This window comes from Grus americana, chromosome 1, assembly GCF_028858705.1.
Source record: "Grus americana isolate bGruAme1 chromosome 1, bGruAme1.mat, whole genome shotgun sequence".
Taxonomy (NCBI): domain Eukaryota; kingdom Metazoa; phylum Chordata; class Aves; order Gruiformes; family Gruidae; genus Grus; species Grus americana.
The window spans coordinates 154,465,798-154,492,120 of record NC_072852.1 but is presented as its reverse complement, the minus strand read 5'-3'; the positions used below and the strand labels follow the sequence as shown (position 1 = coordinate 154,492,120).

The 26,323-nt window shown below is 42.3% G+C and overlaps 1 protein-coding gene across 3 annotated transcripts in view; it reads left to right on the top strand.

Moving 5' to 3' along the window:
- Positions 1–26,323, top strand: part of COL4A2 (collagen type IV alpha 2 chain) — a 145,361-nt gene that overhangs the window by 103,844 nt on the left and 15,194 nt on the right. For all 3 annotated transcript variants that reach the window (XM_054815007.1, XM_054814991.1, XM_054814999.1), the window contains exons 14-35: positions 221–265; positions 1,466–1,528; positions 2,248–2,292; positions 4,676–4,729; positions 4,993–5,059; positions 6,308–6,409; positions 6,815–6,970; positions 7,986–8,078; positions 8,380–8,546; positions 9,585–9,657; positions 9,745–9,851; positions 11,037–11,238; positions 12,328–12,387; positions 13,112–13,174; positions 16,704–16,811; positions 18,689–18,910; positions 21,117–21,278; positions 21,866–22,036; positions 23,051–23,194; positions 24,429–24,554; positions 24,909–25,090; positions 25,939–26,002. In XM_054815007.1, the coding sequence (XP_054670982.1) occupies positions 221–265; positions 1,466–1,528; positions 2,248–2,292; positions 4,676–4,729; positions 4,993–5,059; positions 6,308–6,409; positions 6,815–6,970; positions 7,986–8,078; positions 8,380–8,546; positions 9,585–9,657; positions 9,745–9,851; positions 11,037–11,238; positions 12,328–12,387; positions 13,112–13,174; positions 16,704–16,811; positions 18,689–18,910; positions 21,117–21,278; positions 21,866–22,036; positions 23,051–23,194; positions 24,429–24,554; positions 24,909–25,090; positions 25,939–26,002 (2,476 nt within the window). The remainder of the gene's footprint in view (positions 1–220; positions 266–1,465; positions 1,529–2,247; positions 2,293–4,675; positions 4,730–4,992; positions 5,060–6,307; positions 6,410–6,814; positions 6,971–7,985; positions 8,079–8,379; positions 8,547–9,584; positions 9,658–9,744; positions 9,852–11,036; positions 11,239–12,327; positions 12,388–13,111; positions 13,175–16,703; positions 16,812–18,688; positions 18,911–21,116; positions 21,279–21,865; positions 22,037–23,050; positions 23,195–24,428; positions 24,555–24,908; positions 25,091–25,938; positions 26,003–26,323) is intronic.

Sequence of the window (26,323 nt, the reverse complement as noted above, 5' to 3'; positions counted from 1 at the left end):
GAAACCTTTTCAGAAAAATTATCAAGTATTTTTTAAAAAAGCAACTGTAAAAACTTCTTATGAAAACATGCATTTCATATGACAAGTGTATGTATAAAGAAGAGCACAAGAGTGGTGTTTTTTTCTCTTGATAAACATTTGTCACTTGGTGTTGTAGAAAAGTTATTGAAATGTAAATAGGAATGCCTAACATATCTGAATACTTTTTCTTTATTGTTAGGGTGAAAGAGGAGAACCTGGACAGAAAGGGGAAGCTGGAATTCCAGTAAGTCAAGTGGAGAAGAACAAAGACAAATAATAATATTGGAGTTAATACTGGTGCATTCTTCATTGAAATGATGCAATATAGATATGGAGCAACGTAAGCAGAGACACCAGTTCTGGTGCTTTAGAAAAACTGAACAACATGACGTGTAATAACTCCACAGTGCAATCAGCCGTTCTCTTACTGGTTTACCAAAATAAGATTTTCCTTCACACATTTTTTAATTTTAGCTTTAACTATTAATAAATCTCTTTACTGCTGCCAATCTGCTGATCTATGTTTAAAAATTCCACTAGATTTCATTAAGTAAGTATATATGGACATTTTCTCAATCCTTTTCAGTCTACTCTTTGGCACATACAGACTTTTGCTCTCATTGGTCATTGAGTCTGTTGAGCAAGTGGAGAGTAATCCCATGTGTTGCTGTATCATTTAGACCTGTCAACCAGGCTTGACGGAATGTAGTTTAGTTAACTCACGGGCAACCTCTAGACTGTCTAAATAGCTTTGCCATTGAGTGGTTCCTTTTTACTTCCCAGAGTGGTTTAGTATACAGTCTTTACCAATTAGGGATGCCTCACTGAGCATTTTGCAGAGCTTTGTTTTCTCAGATGGTCTGGTCAGCTTCTCCACAAGGTTATGGGAGAAGGTCGCGGTGTGAGGCCTAGTGCCCTCCCTGTGCAGTTGCTAGCCAGTTCTTCAGCTGCTATTCAGATTTTACACATGTAGAAGTTTGTTGACTGCATTAGGAAAACCGTAGGTTTTATGCAGATGTAGCAAAAGGAGATATGCGTTTCTCCCTTTTTCTTTTTGATAGTAGGATGGATAGCAGCATGCCTGTGTTTGCCAAACAGCTCTCTGAAGCTACAGTTTGGTCATGAGCTGAGTTGCTTAATTGGTTGTGTAGCTGAACAATCGCTTTGGCTCTTCTTCAGAGGTGCAGCCACAGAAGAAATAAAGAAGAGGGAGATGAGAGGAAGGAAACCCTGTCCTCTCCCTAATGGCCTGCTCCTGCTATTGTGATGAAGCAAGCATGTTACACTTAATTTTAAAGACAACAGTTCTTTCACATGCAGCTATTATTAGATCCTCCATGCATTACAATGATGTTTTCATCCTGTTTAGCTTCCATTAAACAGTGTTAGAATTTTTTTGCACATAATGAAGAAATGCGTTGAACTGACTTGTAATGTTTCCTAGGGTGCACTTCTCTATGTTCCTGAAAAAGGTGAAGAAGGGGTAATGGGCTTCCCAGGACAAAGGGTGAGTCACTCATCAAAGGTAAAATTCACCCAGCCGAATGTGCAAATCCAAGCTGAGAGTTTGCCTTCAGGAACAAAACGCAGATTAACAAACTATAGAAATGAGAGTTCCTCAGCCCACCGGGTTGTGGCCAGCTCTAGACTGCCTGATATAAGAAAGCAAAAAGGCCACTTTGAAATGGTAGTGGAAGGAGGGCCCCAGGGGACTCCCCAGTATGCCTATACCATCATTGGGAAGCCTGGTGTATCTCTTACCTAAAGCTGTGCTTGCTAACTAGCTAAAGCTACTGCCCTGGTTCTCAGCACAGACTGTATTTCATTATTCCCATCTTGGAACCCCAGGAAAAAAGCTAGTTTAAATACTATTACCTTGCAGCATCCATGGATGCTTTTTCTGGGGCAGTGTTTCTAAAGTGCTTAAACAGAATGAGAACAGTACTCGGCATACATTTTTTTAAAAAAGATCTCAGCCATCTTTAAAATCTTCATGGTCAATTTACAATGTATTGATTAAAAGATAAAAATCAAATACCAGATTAGATTTCAGACCTGTTCATTTGCACCATACATGGATCTCATTGAAAAAGTATCTGAACTCTGACTGTTAATGTTAGAGTTTCAAGCTGTCAGATTTCTTTCATCTAAGAAATAATAGTGGTTCTTAACCATTAGGATGTTAGGATGTCACTTTATTTTTCTAATTTTATTGTGCCTCCATAGGGACTGCCTGGCATCAATGGTTTTCCAGGACTCAGTGGAGAAAGAGTGAGTATTTCATACAAGACTGTTGTTTCTAACACATATGTAGACAATCTGTCTGAAAAGTAAACTGTAGAGGACAAATTCTGCCTGTAACTACACCAGCTGTAGTCTAACAAATATAATCTGGATTCATCCACCATTGTAATGTGGGGTCAGTTAGTTTTCTCATCAGTGAGAAAAAAAAAGTGCCCTATAATTAAAGTCTGGTTTGCTTAAAACATGAGCATGTTTTAAGAGCACTATGAGGAGGTGTCATCTTCATTGTTCCCATTACTACGACCATGATTTCTATAATTTTCTTCCTACATGCAGAAACTTACTTTTTTGAATAGCTTTCTGCAGATGTGGTTGAGATGTATGGTTATCTTGAATATCACAAAAGAAGGAGAAGAGAAGGAAACTGATAAATATACCAGTTAAATCTCTGTCCCCATGGAAACACACCCAAATATTTAAAACAGCATTCTGTCAGACAGAGAAGGGCTCATACTTTCTATTTGTGCTCAGAAAAGGCTTCTTTGGTTAGCATTAGAAATCACTTCCATGAGGTATTCAAATAGCTATGGGATGCGTGACTTTTCCATGCTTCTCTGCCCTTAGTTGTTTAAGGATTTGTCCTGCCACCAAGACAAAGCAAGAGTAACGTGAAACATAGGGGATATGAAAACACATGAAATACGAAAAATATCATTTGCACAGCCATTCGGTCCAATCACAAAACCTGGTGGTATGGAAGGGAACATGCTGTCAGTAATACGTTCGTGGAGAGTCTGATACAAAACCCATTAAAGCCAAATGGTTGACCTTATTATAGGTTCATGTTCCAGTCAGAAATGGTCAGTGGCTTCCTCTTATTGAAAGTGAATCTTGGCAACAATTTTAGTGGAATGTACATTGGTTTGGAAGGAGTGTCATTGTATAACGTGTGTATGAGAGGGAACAGACTACTTGATGTGCTGTTCACAATGACCCCCTTTTTCTTGGTTTTTGAGTGATTTGAAAAGTCCTGCCTGCACACATTAGCTGAAGTCGCAGTTAAGTAGGAAGCTGCTGGCTTCACTTTCAGACCACCAGCTCCACCTAGTGTAAAGAGATTTTACACCTGATACACAAGAGACTCCTTTTTGATGTAGTGATGTTGCCGTTATGGAAAGGTCTCTGAAGTGTGCGGTCCAGTTTGTGGCATCTTGCTGGGAGCTGTGGTATTTGTAGTGCTTCAGAACTGCGTAAAGCGACTTACAGAACTGGTTATTAAAATTCAAGTTTTGTGTAGGAGTTGTTCCCACTGTGAAACTCGGGAGATGCTGAATTTTTAAAAAAGCTGGCTAATAATCTAACTAGTGTGAATTATACAAATCTACTGCTTTCAGTGAAACTGAGTTAATTGATATCAGTTGAGGATCTGGCCACTTTTTTGTACTAAAAGCTTGCCTTTTTAACAATAGTCTTCTTCCAGAGCACGTATGAACGTTTTCTTTAGAGAACAGAAGTTGTCAAAGAGCTGGGTGAAGCGCACAGATTCTGATCTCTTATAGAATAGAATCATAGAATGGTTTGGGTTGGAAGGGACCTCAAAGACCATCTAGTTCCAATCCCCCTGCCGCGGGCAGGGACACCCTCCACTAGACCACGTTGCCCAAAGCCTCATCTGCACTTTGCTGTGGGTATCCCCAGCAGCTGAAATACATTCTCATGCAATAGAATGTATCATGGTTTACCGCACGTGTTTTAATCCATGTGCTTTGGATTTCAAACCTTTTAAATGAATGAAGTAGTGTAACATTTGCTGGGGTAGGGATGGAGAATTTTCTCTGGGATACAGCATGTATCCCAGAGGGCTGGGGAACCCCTCTTTGGCCAAACAAGCTCCAGTCGTCTGGAAGACAGCAGAAAGGGCCTGTGCACTTCAGTGCTATTTCACTACTCGCTGTTTGCATTCCAGTGAAAATATGTCCACTCATAATGATTCAGACACGTTTAGCCTTCTTGCAACAGGTTGGCGTGTTCTGGCTGCCTGGCCCACATGTCTCAAGGTCAACCAGCATGGAAGGGATCCCCGTTCTCCTCCCCGATCCTGCAGCCTCCGAGGGGACAGAGCGAGTGTCGGCGCTCCTTCCATCTGCACCACTGCCAGGGGCGACAGAGCCTGCGGCACAGCCGGTCCCTCTTGGCTTTGACAGGAGTTAGGCTTGGTCCAAGAGTTAGAACATGAAAACATGAGGGGATTTAATGGTATTACCTGAATTACTACACCTCAAGGAGGCAACTGCTCAGCTCTGTTGCATAGTTTTCACACTAACATCGGAGGAAGCCAGCTGCTACAGACCAAATGATTTTATTCTTTCTCTGATATAGGAAAAGTCAATCACTTTTATGTGTATTACAGGGTTTTCCAGGATTTGATGGTCCACCAGGTGGCTATGGTCCTAGGGGAAGCAAGGTACTGCTTTACTTTCATTTGCTAGAAGCAATAAACCAGATGTCATTTTGCTTTCTTTTCTGTGATGTAGTAACAATTGTGTTTGTCCTCATTGTAGAACCAGTTACATGGTTTGTTAACTTGAAATCTCTGAGATTTCTTAAAAGTCACGCCAGTGCTTTTGAAAGTTTGTTTCTTTGTGTTTCGTGGGCATACCTTTCCATTTTAAAAGAAATTCTCTAGAATAATGTGCTTAGATGTGATACTTCAACTTCTGATAACAGGGGGAGCCAGGCGAGGTCGGTCTTCCAGGACCAGTTTCCTATATTCCTTCCCACATCCCAAGGAAAGGTACGTCTTCTTTGCTTAGATTGCTTATCTTAGCTGCATTTTACTACCTTCTACATAGATCAAAGGCATGAAATCCTGAGAATTCAACTCCTTAAAAAACTGTGGTTTGCTAAACTGTTCCAGAAGGTATAATTGCCTTCCAAGAGGGTGCCCTAATCACCTTTTTGCAGGCAGGTGGCTTCTTTGTCTCTCCTGCTGAAGCTGGATTGCTATACAAAAGGCATCTGTGCATTCCTGTGTCCACAGAGAAGAAACAAGCAGAAGAGCGTGTGACTTTGTTGTCTAGTGAAATGAGGAATGGGAGAGTGTCTTCTGCGTCCTGTTTCAGAGACTCTGGATAAAGTGCAGCAATGGCAGTATAGCAAAGATCGTTCTTATAATCTAATATTTAGAAAGCAAAAAAAACCCAAAAAACATTTTAAAAGTCTTGAGAAATAGAAGAGGACTTTTTTTCTTTTTTTAATTTGACAAATTTCCTTTGTGATCTTTTCAGTAGGCTTGTAGCATCCACTGTCAGCTGTCCTCATACTGTTGTATTTACTAGTCTTGTTGAAAACCAGAGACTCTAACAATGAATGGTTCCCTTCCTCCCAGACAAAGGGGGCAAGAGGCCCAAAACATGGTTCAAATCACCCCGAATACCCTGCCAGGCTTTTAGGAGCAGGAGAAACTCTGTAGAGAGAGGAGGAAGCAAGCATGGGGCTGGACACACTGTATGTCCTCCACTATCATTGACCTGTGGCAAAAGGACAATACTTTCTGCAGGCAGTAGCTGGGCCAGGCAGATGCTTTTGGTGGGGAGCAGAGGAAAGCTCACATATGATATGTCTGTTATAATGGGAACTTCTTGTAGCGAAAAGGAAGGGCTGTCCTCAGAGAGCTGATCTTCTGTGCTTTCCAGGAGCTATGCAGCTCTAGAGGCATATTAGTAAGAGCTGAGAGATATTCTCTTTCTTCTTGGGCTTGGTGGCTCCACACCATTCCTGTCACAGGCCATGCTCAGCTCCCAGGTATTTGGGCTTTACAGAAATCTCTCAGATACATCTTTATTCAGACTGAGGCAGCATGAGGTAGCAAGTTTTTGCATTTCTAAAGCTACCTTTAAGCAGCGATTGTAAATTCTAATATTCGGAAACCTTTGAAGTTCCTGATTTCTACCTTTTAAGAATTGAGCAATCTGTCTGTATTTATGGGTCACAAACAGCATCATGCTAACATGTCTTTTGTGGAACTGGGGATGTCTTTCAGGTGCAAGAGGTGATCCAGGCTTTCCAGGTGTTTCTGGACTACAGGGAGACCCAGGAGAGGAGGGAGATCGTGGGCTGCCTGGTCTTCCTGGATTCTCTGATGGTAACGTCCCAGCAACACATGTTCCAAAAGCCTAACTTTACAGCGAGTTTTAACTGATAGAGGGTCAGGGTGGGGGAAATACACGTGCGGACTGTGGAATATGCAGTGCAGAGAGGTAGATAGCTAACTGGGGGCGCAAAAACGGAGAGGAGCATTTTCCTTCGGCCTCGATGGGGCTCTGGCAAAACAACCAAAGTAGAGATGATGACAGAGCCTTGCTTCGGTAACTGCAATTGATTTGCTCAGGTGAATAGTGCAGTTGCCGGTTTTGCTCTGTGGTAAAGATCTCCATTTTTCCTTGCACGCTAGATGCAGTTGCGTGAACTTTCCCTTCTGCTACATTACAGCTCTTTGGGCAGCGTTGTTAAGAAATTGTTCTAAACTTCTTCCCTGATTCTGTTTCAGTGGATGGGGATAAGCCAGGCTTACCTGGAGAAATGGGACCAAAAGGCGAAAAAGGTGAATTAGGATCTCCCGCTTATCAGGCAGGCCCACCTGGGTTTCCGGGTAAGCACGGCACACCAGGACTCCGTGGTCCACCTGGTCCCGCTGGATCCCCTGGTAAGTGCATGAAGAAAGATGGTGAAAACTCATAGGAACATTTTTGCGTATTTTAAAGATAGCTGTTGGCAAGGCAAAATGAGAAAGTAAATGGAGGGAATGAAACAAAATGGGTGGCAGAGAGGACACACAGGGGAGAAGTGTTGTATGCTAATCAACAAAGGAAAGGTTTGCATGGTTTTTAGACATTCCTGGCAACATTTGAAAGAAAAGAAGGTCTGTTTTGGGCTGGGGGAGGAATACGAGTGTCAAGGAGTGTCTGGGAGAGCTGGATTTCTTCCTTAGACTGGACAAGAGAAAGCTATGGGGAATCTTACTGCTATCTTCCCGTACCTTTCAGAGGGCCATAGGGAAAATGGAACTAGATGCTTCACTAAGAAGCACAGCAACAGTGCGAGAAGCAATGGGCACAAGCTGCAACAAGGGAAGTTCTGCTTAGATATTAGGAGAACCTTTTTCACCATGAGGGTGGTCAGACACTGGAACAGATTGCCCAGAGAGGTTGTAGACTCTCCATCTTTGGAGATAATAGCTGGACAAGGCCCTGAGCAACTTGTTGTAACTTTGAGGTTGGCCCTGCTCTGAGCAGAGGGTTGGACCAGATGGCCTCACTTCTGACTGACATGGTGCTGTTCCTGTGTGAAAAGCACCACGCTGCAGTGCAAGAGCAGGAGTGGAGAAAAAGATGTGCAGGAGGTGATCCAGAGCAGGTGGTCTGTGGTACTGCAAAGTAGGTTGTGCTGAAAGAGAGGACCAAAGGAATTCAGGGTGAGAGAGAGCAAGGAATGGCAAGGATCGTCTGGAAGTTACTGAGAATGGGTGTGGGAAGCTGTGAGAAGAGGGAGGGAGGAAGAGAGCAGGGAATAGGTAACAACAGGCTGTGTTAGACAGTAAATGATGATTAGGGGAAACAGAAAAGGGCAGATGCAGTGCAGCTCAAAGGAATAGGGAGGAAAGAGAAGAAAAGTAAATCTACAGTGGATTAATTTATATTTTTATTTAATTAAACTTCTAGGTTCTCTCTTTGGATTAAAAGGACAGGAGGGGACACCAGGTAGACTTGGCATACAAGGTTTCCCTGGGCCAAGAGGACAAAAAGGACCTAAAGGTAGGTTGTAGCAGATAACTCAATAGATGATCTGCTGTTATGCTTTGTGTAAAGCTCCCATTGTATTCAGTCTGAGTTTATTGAACTATGACACGCTCGAGGACCGATGAATTTGATCTGGGGATAACACAACAAGGAAACATTGTGTTAGTTTCTTGTAAGAAAAAAAGAAAGAAGTACTTTTCTCAAGTATTTGAGAAACTACTCAAGTATTCTCAAGTCTCTATATCAAATGGATACAGCTGAACGTCTATTTGTTGTGACAGAGCATTCTTTCTTCTCTTTCCAATCCTTTCCTTAGGTGAAGAAGGGGATTGCAGTAAATGCCTTGTGGGTGATGAAATCAGAAGGGGCTCTACTGGCCACCCTGGCCCTCCTGGCTTTCCAGGAACCCCTGGCCAGCCTGGGAGGAAAGGAGAACCTGGTGATCAAGGACCACATGGTATTCCTGGCTACCCTGGAGCAAAAGTGAGATACTTGAATTTTCATTCAGTGTCTGCCCTGGAATTGAGTAAGAGGAGGCTAGGGAAAACCTAACATGCGTGCCCTTTTTTTTTAGTGAGCATGAATATAATTATTCAGAACTAAAGCTAACTGGCATAAAATAGTCAATGGTAAATGAGTCTGTAAGCTCTGGGCCTTGGCACCTACCATGGGTTTGGTCCTGTGATTGGAAGGTCAGAAGCTAGCAACACCACTTTCAGATGAGCTGTTCAGGAGGAGGATTCTGCATTATGCCAGGGGATCAGGAATGCCAGAGTCTGGTCTTTAGCTTCATCACAGTTTGCCTTTGCAAGAGAGGAAATCTCCTTCCTTTGGGATTTTCAAAGCTTGACTAGGCAAGGCCTTGAGCAACTTGCTGTAGCTCCAGGTGCTGGGTTGGAGCAGGGACCTCCAGCTCTCCCTTCTAACCAAAACCTTTCCCACAGGTCTGTGGTTTGGGGCAGGTCACTTAATCACTCTGTGCCCTAGTTCTTGTCTCTGGTAAATGAAGACAGTGCTACTTTTCAGCCCCACAGCGGTGTTGTGAATCACAATCCACTGCCAGCTGTGAGGGTGTCCTCCTTTGTAGTGGTGGGCAGGAGGAACTGCAGGTCAATATAACCCTGAGTTTAGTTTCCATTGTACCAAAGAGTTGCTTACAGCATTTTCTTTAGTGGCTAACACTGAGTAGTTTACCATGTTTTCTCCAATACAGTTCTGCAGCTGCAGTCATCTGCAGGACTCTAGCTCATGTAAAGCCACAGCTCTCCCAATGCCATCCTCATGCAGAAGCTCCCCTCCCATGCCACAAAGACCTTGGTCCTACTTAGAGCATATTAGTAAAGATTCAGACACAAGAATGGAATTACTGAAGAGGAAGTCATTCACAGAAAGTAACAGGAAAGCAGTGAAATTTAAGGAGACTTTTTTTTTAAGCAAGACAGTGGAAAAATCTTGATACTTATTTCTTAAGTGGTTCTGTTTCTTTTTTTTTTTTTTTCCCCCCGATGCATGTAACACCAGGGATTTTCAGGTCCAGATGGATTTCCTGGACCAAAAGGAGAAAAGGGAGATTCCTTATACATAACTACTAAAGGTAGAGTTAAAATTCATGTCACGTGTATTTTGCTATTATTTATACCTTTCATGAGAGATTGGTCTCACAATGAAAGGTCTTCTGTAGGCACCAAAGGAATCCGAGGAGATCCCGGGCTGCCTGGTATCAGAGGAGAAGATGGTTTCCCAGGCAGAGATGGATTAGATGGTTTACCAGGACAGCCTGGCCTTCCAGTAAGTAGCAAATACAGCCAAATCATTTCTACCATGCTCAATTAGTAATTCATTTAATTCTGAGGGGTTATGATCACCAGGCTATCCTTCTCTCACAGATAATGATGCACACCTAGACTGGTTTTGGTTGTTATTGATATATTAAACAACAGGTTTACTCTCAGGGTTTTTAGAACAATCTTTCAATTTTATTTCCATTTTACTTAACTAAATAGTAGTGTATAACCCATTTAGACCAGCTGTCATTACTTTTAGTTAGTTTGTGATAATTGGCATTTTATTAGTTAAACAATTATTCTCTAGCATTGTCTAAGAGAGATTCCGTATGGCTGAACTTCAGCAGTTTTGTTACAACTGAGTTAAAGAAAACCAAAATTTAGTACAATTTTACATCCTCAAAATGTAGGTTGTGTCATCATATATATGCTTGATAGCACCTCACCTAACTAACTGTAGCCATCTAGAAGTTAGACACATAGTCTTAGTTCATTTTCTAAGCTTCTTCTGTAGGCAAAAGAAAAAGTTAAATACCTTACAAGAGGAATTCATCTTGCCCATCGTAAATGCTGTTTTGGACCACTGGGATGCTCTTCATATTTGAAGATGGGCCAGAACAGTGTCGTCCAATCTGGACCACAGTGCTTTTTACTGCCAGTAGAGATGGTACTTTATATTACTTCTGAGGATGGAAATGTTTTCTAGTGATGTTCATAAGATGTCAATTTAATAGTGGAGAAATACCACTAGAGGAACAGACAAAGAAAGAATCTTGCCCATTTAGGTGCAATTTTATGTCAGTTTTTCTCAAGGTCTCAGAAGTAAATGCCACACCAGAACATCTCTAGCGATGCATGTGGTTTCCCCAAAACCCACTTGCAGCTTTTCAGAAAGGGCAGTAAGCCTCTCCACAGCAATGATTCATACTGCTCAAGTTCATGGGCCAACATTTTTAGGGGAATGCTCCCTCCAAGAGTGCTTCTCTCATGCCTTTTCTGCCATGGAGTCTAAATTAAAGTCAGATTATTTCAAATGTATTTTATTTACAATGTTGATGTAAAGAACTGGGATGGAACACCTGAGGAATTACTGCCTATAAGATGTTATTCATGAGAGTAGTTCAACTGTTTGAGTTTTGTTTGTTTCTCAGCAAAGTCAGGAGTGACCACCTCCATTCACTTCCCACAGGGTGATGGTATCAGAGGTTTCCCTGGCGATCCTGGTTATCCAGGTGAATTAGGCCCAAAGGGCTTTCCAGGAGAAGCAGGCCTGCCAGGTGAAGGATTTCCTGGTCCAAAAGGGTACCGGGGTCCTCCAGGTGACCATGGACAAGATGGAAACCCAGGACCTCCAGGTCTGCCTGGTCTGCCAGGAGAGCCTGGCCAACTAGGTAAGAGACATCACTCTGTCTGACATCAAAGGCATGGGAGATCATTGAAAGCTGGAGAGGGACTGTTTATCAGGGGCATGTAGTGATAGGACAAGGTGCAATGGCCTTAAGCTGAAGGAGAGTAGATTTAGATTGGATATTAGAAAGAAATTCTTTACTGTGAGGGTGGTGAGGCACTGGCACAGGTTGCCCAGAGAAGCTGTGGATGCCCCATCCCTGGAAGTGTTCAAGGCCAGGTTGGATGGGGCTTTGGGCAACGTGGTCTAGTGGAGGGTGTCCCTGGCCATGGCAGGGGGGTTGGAACTAGATGGTCTTTGAGGTTCCTTCCAACCCAAATCATTCTGTGATTCTCTGATTCGGTGATGACTGAATTGTGTGCAGCATCTGTACAGCACACTGTTGAAAAGGTAGCATTTGGGGGGGGTGGGTTATGTGGGTAAAAAGGGATTGCTTGTATTACTTGTTCAGAAATCTTAAAGAAGGAAATACTTCAGAAGTCCCAGTAGTTTCATGTCAGGTACTGAAATAGCGTGAATGAACGTGTTAGTGCCAGCAAATAACATCTTTCAGGTTTCAAGCAGTTGGAGTCAATGGAGCAATGTCCTGCCACTGGAGTACTCACAGGTGGTTTTCTCTGGTCTTTTCCATCCAACGTAAATTTTTAATTGACCAGAGAAAATCATATATCCATCCTTCAGAGCTCTTCATAATATCTCTGCAGCTTTCCAAATCCTTTCCAACATAAGAATGCCAGGGCTACATTCACAACAGCTCAGGCTCAGAGTTTTATTGCTCGTCTCAAGATCCTGGCACAATATTCAAGCCAGAGCAGGCACCTACCAACCATACACAGTGCGTGGGACACATAGCCTCCTGACTCTGACGGGGTTAGGTTTCAGGCCTGGATGTAATTAATATATGGATAGAGAGTTCCAGTATGTTATAGTAAATAGTTTGTGTTGTATGCATGCATAATGCATAAGAGAATACATTATCTGATGTTGTAATAGATATTTTGGTTAGAATTGAGAGCATTTCACAAATTTTCTCTTTAAATAATAACTGTCTTTGCCCATTCTTTGCTCATAGACTGTGGGCAGGTCATTGAAGACTTTTCTAGAGGAGATGGAACTGAGCCAATATGGTCAGGTAGTGTACATACAAATGGCTTGATACTTTCTTCCTGATGACTGCTTTGGATGCTCGTGATTGTAAACTATGTGAATTTAAGGTCACAAATTACCATGCATGTACTGTAGGTAACTCTAAAGTAATTTAATCAAATTGAACATATTCTAAAATTACAGCAGTTTTAGCTCTGCAATTCAGAAATTCTTTATTTCATTGCCCCTGAGTATTTATTGTGGCAAAATAATGATTACCACACCATCTATAACAACCGTCCCAGAAATTAGGTGCCCAAGAAAATGTAAGCAACTTTTTTTAAAGAAGAACTTTGAGCATTTTCAGTGCGATTTGACCTATAAAGAAAAAGTCCTTCATTTGCACCAAAAATTGACTTCATTGCTTCAGGGGTATAAATTGCCCACAGGGAAACAAAGTGTCTTTCTTATTCTGAAAAATACAGTCATCCATGAAGTTGGACTACCCTTCCCATGCCAGTCTAACTGGAGGAGCCACCATAGCCCCTGTAAAAAAGGCAGAAGAGCAGCTCTTGAGGTGGAGCTGTCCCATTTTCCTGTGAAAATACCACCCATGACCAATTTTTTTTTAAGTTAAGAATAAAACTTTTTTTAAATTAGAGTTTTGCCTGTTAACCTGCTTTAATGATGTCATCTCAACTGCAGGTGCAGAGCTGATGAGAGGCAGCATATGAGCACGTACAGTGCAGCTTAACGCTCTTTGTTTGCAGGTGCAGGCTGTGTGAGGCCACCAAAGGGATCCCAGGGCAAGCCAGGACTGCCAGGAGCCACAGGTAACATTTTGCCTTCACCTTTGTTTCCCACATACACTACGTTTTGAGGGAGATCTTGCCAGATAGATTAAAGTTGAGCCTTAGCAGGCAGCGAGCTTTAGAAACAAGAATGGAGGACAGTGTAAACTTGAAGCCAGCAGAGAGATCTAAGCAGCGTGCAGCTCAGGCGGCTGCACCATTCCTGAGCTAATTATGCCTTTGCTAATGAGTGTCAGCCACGAAACAGAAGACAGAAGGACAGCCTATTTGCTATTCTCTACATGTAAGTAAGTGAGAGTATGGAGAGATGGTCTACAACTTTATTGGTAGAGAATATACCAAGGTCTCTCAGAGCTGACTGGACACCTCCTGTCCTCTGAGAGCAGGGTGATAAGAGGTTGCAATGGAGGACTGTGGCAGATTCTTCTTGCTCTTCCTCCTCATGTGATACACAGAGCGCCTTCAGCAAGCATGAGCCTAAAGCCTTTAACGCGGCTCGGCGTAATGGGCCAGTTGTCTGACGCAATGCAGTTGCACTGTCTGTAGCCACGCAAGCCTTCCTTGTAGAGCTGGTCCACCCCAGCCCAGAGGGACCATCTGGCAATCCTAAGCCTTCCCAGCACTGAGGGTTCCCCACCTCTTTCCAAAAGGAAGAGGAAGAGGAGGTGGGGACAGGGTCTGAAGGACTGCGTGAGATGGAATTGAGAGAAACACAGACAAGGTGCGCTGAGTGGTCATAACGATTGACTTTGAAGAAGGAACCTCTGACCAGCACTGGTAGTTTCTATAAGCTTATGTACTCCCAGCCTAAGCAATCAAGCTGGTTTTTCAGTAAATCCTTCTCATCACCAGCTGGTAAAGGTACTGACAAAAACCATAACTGTCCTTCAGAGTTTGGGAAATGTAAAAGTCTTGATGCACCCATCCCTGTGCCTCCTGTGCTTTAGCCAAGGTCAAAGATCTGGACTATAAATTTTAAGGTCAAGCACTGGGGTTTTTTCCAGCACAAGGTTTATTATGGCATGCATGGATTGATGGATTGATTTATCACAGACTAATGGATCTTAAAAGGGAACAGTTTACCTCTGTTGAAAGATGATGTGTATCTCTGACCTATACTTCCTCAGTCCTAACGCCTTAATTTGTTGTTAGAATAAATGCTTCTGAAGGTTTTTTGTTTTCTTTGCCATCTTTGTAATTTTTTTCTGAGTATGATGATTTGTTCATTCTTTCATTCATATGAGCTTGAAGGTTTTTCTTTCAGCGAATAGTCAGATTTAACTCCTAGCTGTAAGACTGCTGTAACACAAGTGACGCTGTTTTCGTGTCTTTTTATACTCTTAGTTAGCTCTTTAACAAATCTTTCCCTGTCTTTGTCAGTTTATATGTTTTATTAATTTTAAGATTCGTTTTGCATCCCCTCCCTCCAAAAACTGGAAAAGATCCCTTGCTGAGCCTAGTGCAGAACTCTTGTTTGTAGCCGCCTTTCAACCCAAGGCAGTTCGGGAGCTGGAAACCCGGGAGGAACAGGACACATTTTCCAACTTTTCGCAGCTTCTTGTTGCCATAGCTGCGTCAGTCTAGTTTCCTGGAGCATCATTCCTACCCACATTCTCTGGATCGACACAAGAGCACCAACACTTTACACTATTTTTATTGTCTGCTTAGAGCGAGGTAGTTTTGTCTACAAGATTTCCCGCCTTCGTTTCAGCCAGGATGGAGCTCTGCTATAAACAATCAAGCCTCTCAGAGTCCTAGGTGCTCACGGCACCCAGTATATCAAGCAAGGAGTCATCTTTACAGCCTCACACCCTTATGTCCTTGTGTTCCTTTGAAATTCCTGGCAACGAACACAGCCCACCCTAAGTTACATCCTGGTTATTCAGTAGTCTCGAGACCTACGTGATAGCTGTTGAATAAAATGTTTTAAGTTGTTTTCTGTTTCAAACGTACAGCTAAAGCGCTTGCAAACTAAACATTGGTCTAAAAGAAAAACTTCTTCTTACTACTCTTTGGCACGACCAGCTAACGTCGCATAATGAGTTACTGAAATACGTGGTAGGCAGTGGTTGCATTCTCCGTTTCCGCCTTCTTTCTCTAACGTGGTTTTTAATTAGTGCAATGCTGAACAGAATGAATGAAAGTCAGTTATTACAGATGGGAAACAAGACTGAGATGCTATTTGCATAAGAGGCACATTAGAATTTTTCTTTCAGACCTGAAAGCCTAGGACTTTTCCTTTTAATTACTTTCTGAGAAGTTATTGTTCATATGAGGGAGAGAACAGTAGTCCTGTACGGCACTGGGAAAATGCTATTCACACTGCATTGGCTGTTAATGTGCACCTTACTTGTGGGTTTTTTTAAAGGTTTCCTTCTCCCCTTCACAAACAACAGCTAAAACTGCAAAAAATCATGGTTAAATAATGGACATTCAGAAAACTAAAATGGAAAAAAGTATCAAAATTCAAGTGATATTTTCCTTGGTTTGTCATAGTTAGAGGTGGAGAGAAACTTCAGTGTAATAAATAAATGAGTTGCAATTCATGGTGATGCTAAGCAACAGCACTTAAAATGTTAAAGCATGTTGTTGACCTTCAAGCCTGAGCTGGGAACTTAAGAGTTCGAGGAGCTGGGGGGCATAGGGAAACAAAGCATTCCACAGGAATTATTTTTAAAGAACTTTACCAAAAAATCGTGATCTCGGAATACAGTGAATTAATGAGGCTCATGTAATAAAACTATTGCATGAAAAAAAAATATATAATTTTATAAACTTAACAAGACAATCCTACAAAATGCTTGCAGGTTTTGAGATGTTAAGAAACATTAATATTTGCCCTACCCAAATGTCAAAAACTACATCACAAGGAAGCAAGGTCTCATTTTACCTATCAGAAGATAAAAGACTATGAACATGAGTTCAGTGCCAGAGGAACACTTTTTCAGGGCACAGCCCTTCTTTTACTACTGAAGCTGTAGACCCGTACTGTTACAAATATAGTAAGTAGGCTAGTTAATTTGTATTCAGTTTCTAGGTTGATTAGATCTAACCTTTAGCCTTACATTTCTGTTTCGTGGTTATCTAAACCAGTCTGCTTTTGTTCTGTGATCACTTTAGCAGGGAAGGGAAAAATCTGCTCGTCCTACAGCATCTCATCTGTGCCTGTTTCTGTTGAGAGCTCTTCCTTTGACATTGCTTTTTGACCTTAAGCTAAAAGCCTGAATTTACAAAATATTAAAAGTCTCCAAAAGTCAGTGAGACTGATTATTTTCACGCCAGGAGTCTCCATAACATTAGTCTTACAGTCAGGATAAACCATGTTTGTAAGAGCACTTAGCCTAGAGTTTTGGTCCATGTCTTGGGATCTTGAGTACTGCTAAAGAGCTACAGTATAGTCACATTAAATAAAAAAAAAATAAAAAGTTTATCTTTGCATCCAGAAACATGTCTTGATGATATTTACCATTACCTTTTCTTATACAATATATGCACATTTCGGTTTTGTTTGTTCAGATCACACTTTCTTACTTTCTTTTATATAATATAGGTGCAAAAGGTGCAAAAGGATTCCCAGGTGATCCAGGTCCAGTGGGATACCTAGGGTTTAATGGTACACGAGGTGATCCAGGTCGGGAAGGATTCCCAGGTCCTCCAGGTATCTTGCAATAATTAGTCATTCTTTATATATATTTGACCTCTTTGCTACAGTCACTGAAATGCAATAACTTTATTCCAGATACATTTTCACTTATCTTCCCTTCCACACTCAAACAATAAACTATTATACAAAACTGCTACTTTTCATAGCCAATAGGATTTTCTGCCACTTCTGCAGTGATGAAAAGTAACAAAGACGCCAAGCTTTTAAAATCTGCTTTATAGTGCAAAATTATAAATGTGGCAGTAAAAATTCATGAAGTTCACATAGAAATAAAGAAATTCAATAACAAGATATTTCAGATTCCAAAAGGAATATACTCAGAAAGGAAGAAAATACTAGTATTAGTATTTCTATTTAACTCTTCATAGCATAGGTATAAATTATACTGGACATATCAAAGGCGGAGTACTAGCTACTCACCTTGCCCATAGGCAGCTGTGGTTCCAAACAGCGTTTGCACGTGTTCGATGCCTGTCATATTTTATGTTAGTCTGTAATAAATACAGATTAAATCCCAAGACTTCTGTATCTCTCCAGAGGTTCCAGGATGTCCAAGACTCATCAGTTAATAGTTGATCTGTTCGTAGACAGTTAAGTCAGATGAGCCTAAAATAGTGCCACTGCACACAGGTATAAGCTGCAGTGGGTTATGTTCACGGATGATCAGTCAGTCCAGCAAGAGTTACTGCCAGAAACTACCACTTGCCTGTGGTTAACCAGGTTAATTTGGTCAGAGAAACGAGCACTGAGTTTTTTCTATAGCACAATTCAGAAGCCATTGATGCAACTTAATTTAGGAGCTCTTTAGAAATTCTCTCCATCTATCTGTTCTCCAAGTCCTAAATCCTCACAGATATGGCAGTGCTGCAAACTTTCCCAAATCCAGTGCCCAGGTGCTGCTTCGCCCTAAGGCAGCACATGACCTGAAAGTATTCTCTAGGCTCATCTACAGCATCTGTAGCAGCAAAAGAAGAGTTGATGCGTGTCCTGGTCAACAGGCAAGGGATGCATCATAAAACACGGCTCTGTGCAGCGCAGGGCAGGACCATGAACCTGTATTTCCTCTGCTAAGCTCTGCAGAGTGCTCTAAATGCTAAATTAGAGCTCCCATACCATGTGGCTCTCAGGCCACAGAGCGGTCAGCACTCAGACAAATTTTCTGCAGTCTTCTATACTGTCTTTCACCAGTGCTTGGATGTAACTTCCAGTCCAGGTCCAGTTTCCCAGTCCGCAAGAAGCCTTTCCCCTGTCATTTGTGGTAATGGGGGCTTGTGCCCTCCCAGACATTCACCTACAGGGTGGAGGACAGGGATGGTGGTGTTCCTTCATCAGGAGCGTGAAGTGATTTAGGTAGCCCTTTGAGATGCATGTGGAACAGCAACAGCAATGACCTATCTGGGCAACTCCCCCAGGCCTTCCCAGCCTACCAATATGCATTCACTCCACATTTAGTTTTTCAAATTTGACTCCCTGAAATGCCTGACCCCTGCTGCATATCAAACCAGGTTTTTGTGTGCAGGAACTGGGGTTTTGCCCTTACAGAATAAGACATTTATAAAATGCTGCAATAGCCGTGTCAAAATAGTTGCACAGAAGTAACTGTGCTTGGAGCTGTGGATCTTTGATCACCCAGGCAGTAGGTGTCCTGAGGGGTCACCTGTAGGTTCTGCCGATTTCCACGTTTGGTCAGATGTTCTTATAAATGTTATGTGATTTAAAAACATTTATATAACACTTTGTTTGATTCTACAGATTTCTGCTAAGAACTGGGGGAAATTACAATATAAAAGGCACTATGATGGTGTATCTAGGATTTGAACTCCAACATTTGTAGTGAGCCCTGTGATACCTAGTCCCTGTTTTATTTATAGGTTTTATGGGGCCCAGAGGAGACAGGGGCCTGAATGGTCTACCTGGACTGCAGGGACACCCAGGCCTTACAGGAAAATCCGGTGCTCCGGGAGCAGCAGGACTGAAGGGCTTTCCTGGCGAAGTTTTAGGAGCAGCAGCAGGTTCCCGAGGGGATGTCGGGCTCCCCGGCTTCCCGGGGTTGAAAGGCACACCAGGAGATCAAGGAGTACCGGGAATTAGAGGTAACACCTACTTCAAATAAAGAAATGTTTGAGTTAGAGTGTGATGTAAATGTAGCCAAATTATAGACATGTGAGAGTAGTAAGAGACCATGTTAGGACACATTGGAGGTAGTGATAACCCCAGCATCAAATCCCCCTGCCTGATGATCTCCCATCCCTTTCCATCTACTTCGTTACCAATGTGCCTGGCTCCTCCAGGACCTTCTGGAGATGCATTGCTCATGACCAGCTCTCCTTCACGTTGCACTACATGAAATCAGCTACAATAGGATACCAGAGAACCAGATTTTGCTCATCTTTGTTGTGTTCAGATGTACTGTTAATTTTTCCCACTGTAGTTAAGGGAATGCTGATGTCGTTATTATCTTGACTTTTCACTTACATTCTGCGTAATACTGAGATTGTTTCCCACGCCAGAAGATGTTCGGATAATACATGGCTTTGCAGAATAGCACATTACACTAGTGCAGAAGTTGTAAATTTTAACTAAGATGACATAGTATTTAGTAAATGTCGATAAGCCATTTTGCCTGGTCAATCTTTGGGCACTCAGGAACAAGAAAAAAGATAACATTATATACTTATTCATGACTTTAGAGTGTTCATTTTAGTTCATTATTTTACAGAGCTTAAAAGCACGCTAAACTCCCTATGGAAAACAGAGAAAACCATAGTTTCTCCACAAAATCTGACTTTGTCACCCTCTGAATTTTTTGGAGGACTTTCAAAAGCAGATGTGGGAATTAAACATCACCTGCTACACAGTTTCAGTAGCATTTGGACACATAGTTAAGTGTAGGACTGCTGATTACCCCCTTGCCCTGTTGCAGAAGTGAGAAAGGAGTAGTAATTGTGTGACTAGCTCAAGGCAAGGATGTGTATCACAGGAACCTGTTTTGGAGACTCTTCTCATGATTTTCAATACAAATAAAAAAAGAAGTAGATCATCTTACATGAGTTATTTGAAATGAGGAGAGATGGTTGCACCTTCAGGAGAGCCCCAGAGTGAAGGAAAAGGATGAAGGCAGCTCTGTGGCACTTGGCGAGTTTGAGAAAAGGCAGAAAACATCACTAACACCTCTGAAAATGGGAAGAAATTCAAGGTAAAACATGGATTGAAAAGGGGAAAAAAATTGTGTGACTTTTTACCTTCTTTCTAAGCATTTCTGTAGAACTTAAGTTTTCAGTAATAAAAAGTAAGTACAGTGAAAAGAAAAAGCATTACTAGTTTGTCTGTTCTTGATTTATTTTACAGTTCTGACAGAATGGCTCCAAAAAAAGCATGTGAATTTTTCTATGAGGAATATTTTTTTAGTTTTAGAAGAAGTGGCTAGTGGCCTTTATATCATCTATGCCACTTCAACTGCTGGCCCCTCAGAACAGAGGGCTAAAGCCTGTATTCTGTTGTTGAGAAAACTCACCTTATGTGACCTCAGTTAGCAAGCACACTTCACTACAGTCAAGCCAGTGGATCTACACTGATGTAAAACCTGAATAAAGAGAAGCAGATCCACTTGGCCTGGATTTTAAGTGCCATGTGCTTGTGAGGTCTTGTACGCTGCTGCTTTTCTAGCCTGAATGCAAAGTGGCATTACCTTTTAAATCTTGACACTTCCTTTGCTGTTAAATCCTAGAGACGTTAATTTTCACCCAGTGCCCTAAGTCATGTAGAATCAGAGCCTTTTTGCTTAGGAATTTGTGTGAATCTTGTAACAATGCCTTGTATTGACCTTACTTGAAAATTTCTGAACGATAACACAAAACCAGAACCCACTGTCTGCCTTAAATGTTCCCATTCCAGCCTATCCCATTTTAGAATAGATATAGAGCATTATTTCAGTGGTTCAGTCAGCTGCTTGATTCAATTCTTACAAAGATGTATGTGAAAAAGAGAGAGATCAAGAATTACAGAATTATTGGGGTTAAAAGTGGAAGAGAGCTGCTCCATCTGTATCCACCAGGTGCCAGATTGTTTGCATTCATTTGAAAGAGCCGGTCAACATTTCTGATGCAAATATTGAGATCAGTACTGGTAATGTCAATTATTTTAAAACTAATGAGCAGTTTTTTAATTTGTTTTTCTTGTTCTCACTGAATTTTCAGAGGAAAAACATACCCTGAAAGACTAGTGCATCCACAGAAGTGATATGTAATAACCCGCTCTCTAGATATTTGTGCTCTCTAATGCATGATTATGGTATTTTAGGAGCGGATGGTAACCCAGGTTTGCCAGGACCCAAAGGAGATCCAGGACCACAAGGTCTCCCTGGTTTGATGGGATTGCCGGGAATACCAGGAATGCGTGGATTCCCAGGGCTGCCAGGAAACCCTGGGCCAGGTGGCAGGCCTGGCTCTCAAGGACCTGATGGTGAGCAAGTATCCCTGTCCTGTGTCACTCCTCCTGCCAGTTCTCTGTGGCAGGGCAACTGTATGGTTTCCACAGCAGAAGATTAAGCTTGGGGTCGTGGCACATGCCATGCTTTAATTCCCAGCCAGGGAAATGACAGTAATAGTACAGACACTGATTGCAAATTGTGCTGGTATCACAGGTGGGAAGTAGGGGTGATGATGGTCCTCACTGGCAGAGCTGCTGCTTTTCCTTCTATAACCACCTACCAAGCCAGGTCTGAGATGCTGGTGGCAGACTGGGAGAAGGGAGCTACCAAATGGGAGTAGTCTTATGGAAAAGGGGCTTAATTCTTAAATTAAAGAGAAGGGGAAGGTCCTCTTGGGAGTGGGTACTGAACCAAGCTGGTAGGGAGACTGGCTTGCATTGATCAACTACTTTGTCTTTATAATAATTTCTGCAGTTCTTTGCTGAAAAAAATCTTAATTTACCCCCTCAACATGAAGCTGATTGGATAGCAGTTTTCTCTCTCTTGAGCTACCTTGTACAAAATCATCATATATGTCCAAACGCTTTTTAATCTCCCTGTTCGCATGTTCACACGGCAGGTCCACCTGGTGCTAGGGGAGAAGATGGTGAGCAAGGGTTTCCTGGCCCCGTGGGCCTGAAAGGTCTGTCCGGTGACAAAGGTGAAACAGGTCACCCAGGATTGCAAGGTATACCTGGTGTGATGGGTCCCCCTGGCATAAGTGGAATGGATGGCTTTCCAGGAGATAAAGGTGAGCTCTGGACTTTGAAAAAGAGTAATGTTCCTTAAAGCTTATGTGCTGAGATGAACAGGACGTGTTCTCTGCTGGGCTACCTCAGTTTAAAACAGAAGAATTAGGGTCATATGCCTAATATATTCCAAAATCACTGTCTGCTTTCCCCTGTGTTGTGCTTGGCAAAATGATAGCTTGTGACGTGCAGCCCTATTTAGAAGGACAATGGCTGTTGTATTTCTCCTTTTAAAAAATATACAGTAGTTACTCTTCTTTTAAAGCTGGCAGTTGTGTACTGAGCAATGCCATACTTTTACCAGGATGCTAATCTTACGTATAGAGAAGGTGAGATTCTCACTGGCCAGCCACAAAAATGCTATGTATAACGCAAGTTGTCCACATCACGCAGGGAGTTTCAGCAGGATTCAACTCCATGTGAAGGCAAGTTAAACACAAAAGGAGGCTGCATGCCTAAAATGCATGTTCCAATTTCATCAGTTGGAAAGACAGGACTTTTTTCCTAGGACAACTCTGGAGTACTGACCAGCTCTCATTTGAGAGGAATGAAGACCTATTTGTTAGCATGACCCTTGTAAAAGAGCATCCTCTTGTTTAGAAAAGAGGAGTATGGGAATTTTTGGTGGGAAAGGGCCAGTCCTAGACCCATGGTTTGTATCTCTGCATGTAGAGGAACAGGCTGACTAAAAACCTTGTGTGGAACTAGGTACCTTTCTCTAGCTTATCTGCAGAAGGGGGGGTTGAACTGATCTTTCAGAAGACATTAAGTTCTGGTCATCTCCACAACATCTCCTCTTGGCCAGCTGAGGCAGTTCAGTGTACCCCTGCTCTTCTTTACCTCTCAGAGAGCTTGGGTGTCTGATCTAGAGCTGCATATTGCCCTAGGCATCAAGGCACCCAAAAATAGGTAGTGCTGCACTGAATTTGTCATACTCATGCGTTGCTGGTTCACATTTACTTAGTATGCAGAAATCTGAGTGAGGTAACAGTTCTCTTCCCCTTCTTTCTTTAAAGGTTCAAGAGGTTCACCTGGCATTGATGGTTTCAAAGGCATGACAGGCCTAAAAGGAAGACCAGGCATCAGGGGAATCAAAGGAGAATTTGGCTCGTTGGGCGCTCAGGGCGATAAAGGCTCGCAGGGCGCACGTGGCTTTAAAGGTATTTGCTTATGGGTGGTACCAGCGTGTTTGCTTTTCACATCTGGAGAACTATTTTACAAGGACACAAAGATGACACATTTTTCACATGGTAAATTTAGCTCAGACATTCCTCCATCTATTTCACACATGGGCCTCTGGCCAAGAGCGATGGATTTTAGGCTCAGGGAACGGTTGCTTCTTTGTGAATCTTTACGTGTTTAAGGTTGGAGACAGACATCTCATTATTCAGCTGAGCTCAGATAGTGGAGTGGCACCTGGGGGCATGTGCAGAACTCAACAGAGCCTTTTCCCAGGAGGCATAAGGTGTTTGGGGGAAAAGATTCAGATTTTGCTCCAGTTGCACTGTAAAGGTACTGAAATATTCAGAAAACCAGGCAATTAAGTAGCTAAAAGTCAGAAACATATCAGTTGATGGCATCATCAGTGAAATGAAAACTGTAACACAGTCCTCTTTTCTTTGCATACAATTATCTTTAAATACACACTTTACCACAAAGCCAAAATGTTCTTTCTAGGGACCCTGAGATAGGTACTTAAGAAAAACCAGTCTGCAATTCAAAGGTTGCAAAACAGTGCCCTAAATAATTCAAGGGAGGTCTGAGCAAAAGCAAGTGTGAAAACAGCCCCTGCGAAGAAAAGTGCAAATATACTTTTTGGTGAAGTACAAGACAGTGCATGATCATAAGAGACAAGTCTGGGTGGCTGGCCTGTCTCTGCATCTCACAAAGAACTAAAGACACACAGTCTATTTGGGTCCTTTCTTCAGGATATTATTTACTGATTTCACCAGTAGCCTTCAAATCAAGAAAAGGAACAAAATAACCGTTAGCAAATCCAAACACTTTCTTTCACCCAAGGTTTTTTGACAGAGAGTTTCCCTTTCACTGGAACTGACCTACTTTTCTATGCTTTCTCAGTGTGCTTTTTGGGTTTTTATAAACACGATACCTAACTGATCTGCTGAGAGGTAAATTATCTATCACAAAGGAGTCTAGGTCTAGTACCTAGGATTGTATGTACAAAAGTTTAACTCAGTTTTCATGTTTTCCTATGCTTGACTGTTCTGCTGACACATATTGACACAGGTAACTTTTTATTCCAGTGGATTTTCCACAGCTTGTGCAAGATTATCTATTTATCCCTTATTGCTCAATTCACTCTTCCGTTCGCTTTTTCCAACACAGTGCTGCTGACTAGCTTTTTGTAACATGGTTGGGTTTTTTACCATTTAGGTGACCGTGGGGAACAAGGGCCCCCGGGAGAACCCCCAAAGCTCAAGCCCAGCATGATGATGGAAGTTAAAGGTGAAAAAGGAGATGTTGGAGAAACGGGCACGAAAGGATTCTTTGGCTTAAAAGGTCAGTGGTCACAGCAAAACAGAACAAGCACATTCAGGACTATTGATTGGTGTCTTTTCTCAGTTACCATATTAAATATTCCCTGCTCACTGTACCACTGCGCTGCAGCCCCCCCAGCAAGGTCTCTGGCAGCGCAAGCTGAGCTCCTGGCTGTGTTTCACAGAGCCACCCCCGAGGAAAGCTTTGCGGGGCTGTGTCACATGTGTGCGCTGCCTTTTTGTACTAGCTCATCATAGTGCCATGTTTTGAGACAGCCGCTAGCAGGAAGATTTCTTACACACAAGCAACTCCATATCGGCCTTCCCAGCTTTAATAGTTTAAGTCGCCTTTATTTATCTTCTTCCCTGTGTGCAGGTAGCAAGGGAATGCCAGGCATCCCCGGAAAGACAGGAACTCCAGGCTCCCCTGGGCATCCCAGCTACGTGGCTGGTGTGAAAGGGGACATTGGCACGAAAGGGCTGACGGGTCTGAAAGGGTATCCTGGTCCAGCTGGCTCTCCTGGCATCAGAGGCTTCCCTGGCAGCACAGGAGGCAGGGTGAGTTCGTGCCTGTGAAGGAATAAGGGTGTCCTTGTGCTGGCATTCAGCTTCTCTAGGGAGTGGCATTCACCCCTTGAAATTGTGCTGAACGGCTACAGTGCCAAGATAAAAATGCAATAAAAATTGAATAAATAATAGATTAAATATTTTTGCTTGATCCCTCCAATGTTCATTAAGCAGAGTCCTTCCTTTTCTCACTGGGAGACATCCAACTTCCATGCGCCAGCTCTTTGCCGGTGAGAACCCAGACAGTTCCTTTTAGGTCCTTGGTCCAGTTGCAGTAGCTGTTGGTAAAAACTATTCTCAACGCTGGGCTTACTCTTCCCTTTCTCCCAGGACTGATGGTGCTACTGCCAAAAATTACTCAGTGTCACTCATCTAACAGTAAAAGAGTCCAAGAATCTCAGCTCCTAGAGGGTAATTCACCATGATTCACTTTGGCTGCAAAATAAGTTACATTGGAAAAAAGGAAGTCTTAGAAAAGGGCTGACAGTAGACTTACAGACATCATTTATTTAAGAGAGCCAAAAAACTGTGTTCCTTTCTCAGGTAGCTTTGTCCTTAGCTTTCAGTAGGACTTTCTCCTCACAAAGGACTGCAGGACTCACTACCATATATGTGTAATAGGATGTTCTCAATTTCAAACTTAAGTCTTTGCAAACATAACTTGACCCTTGGTTTGGTTTAACTGATTTCAGCCAAGTGACTAAATTATAAAGTACTACAGAAACTCAAAAATGGTAAATTTAATAGCTTTTTTTTCAGTATTTCCAAACTGTGATGCTTGAAAGGTTGAATAAATCCTCATCCTCATTAACTGATCCCTGTTTTCAATCATATGATAGGGAGAAAAGGGTATTCCAGGAACTTCAGGCCATTTGGGTACTCCCGGCTCGCATGGTGAAATAGGTGAGTTTGTTCTCTTACCTGAGCGCTCTTTGTTTTCATTACCCATTAAATGCTCAACATTAAGTTCTGAAGAATCTTAGGGGATCTCCAGGCTTAAAAGAGACTTCGAACAGTTTTAGAGAATGATATTGCAAATGTGGGAGGCTGTGACAAGGTTAATACCGGTAATTTCATGCAAGGTGTACTGCCCATGGAGACATCTGTCCATGGCAGGGAGGGCGGCTGTTCTAGAGACTTTATGTTTTTCTTTCTTTAACTTATTCCTCTTTTTTTCCAGAAAGATAGTCACTACTGAATTTTGCCTCGGAAGTTGCAACTCCT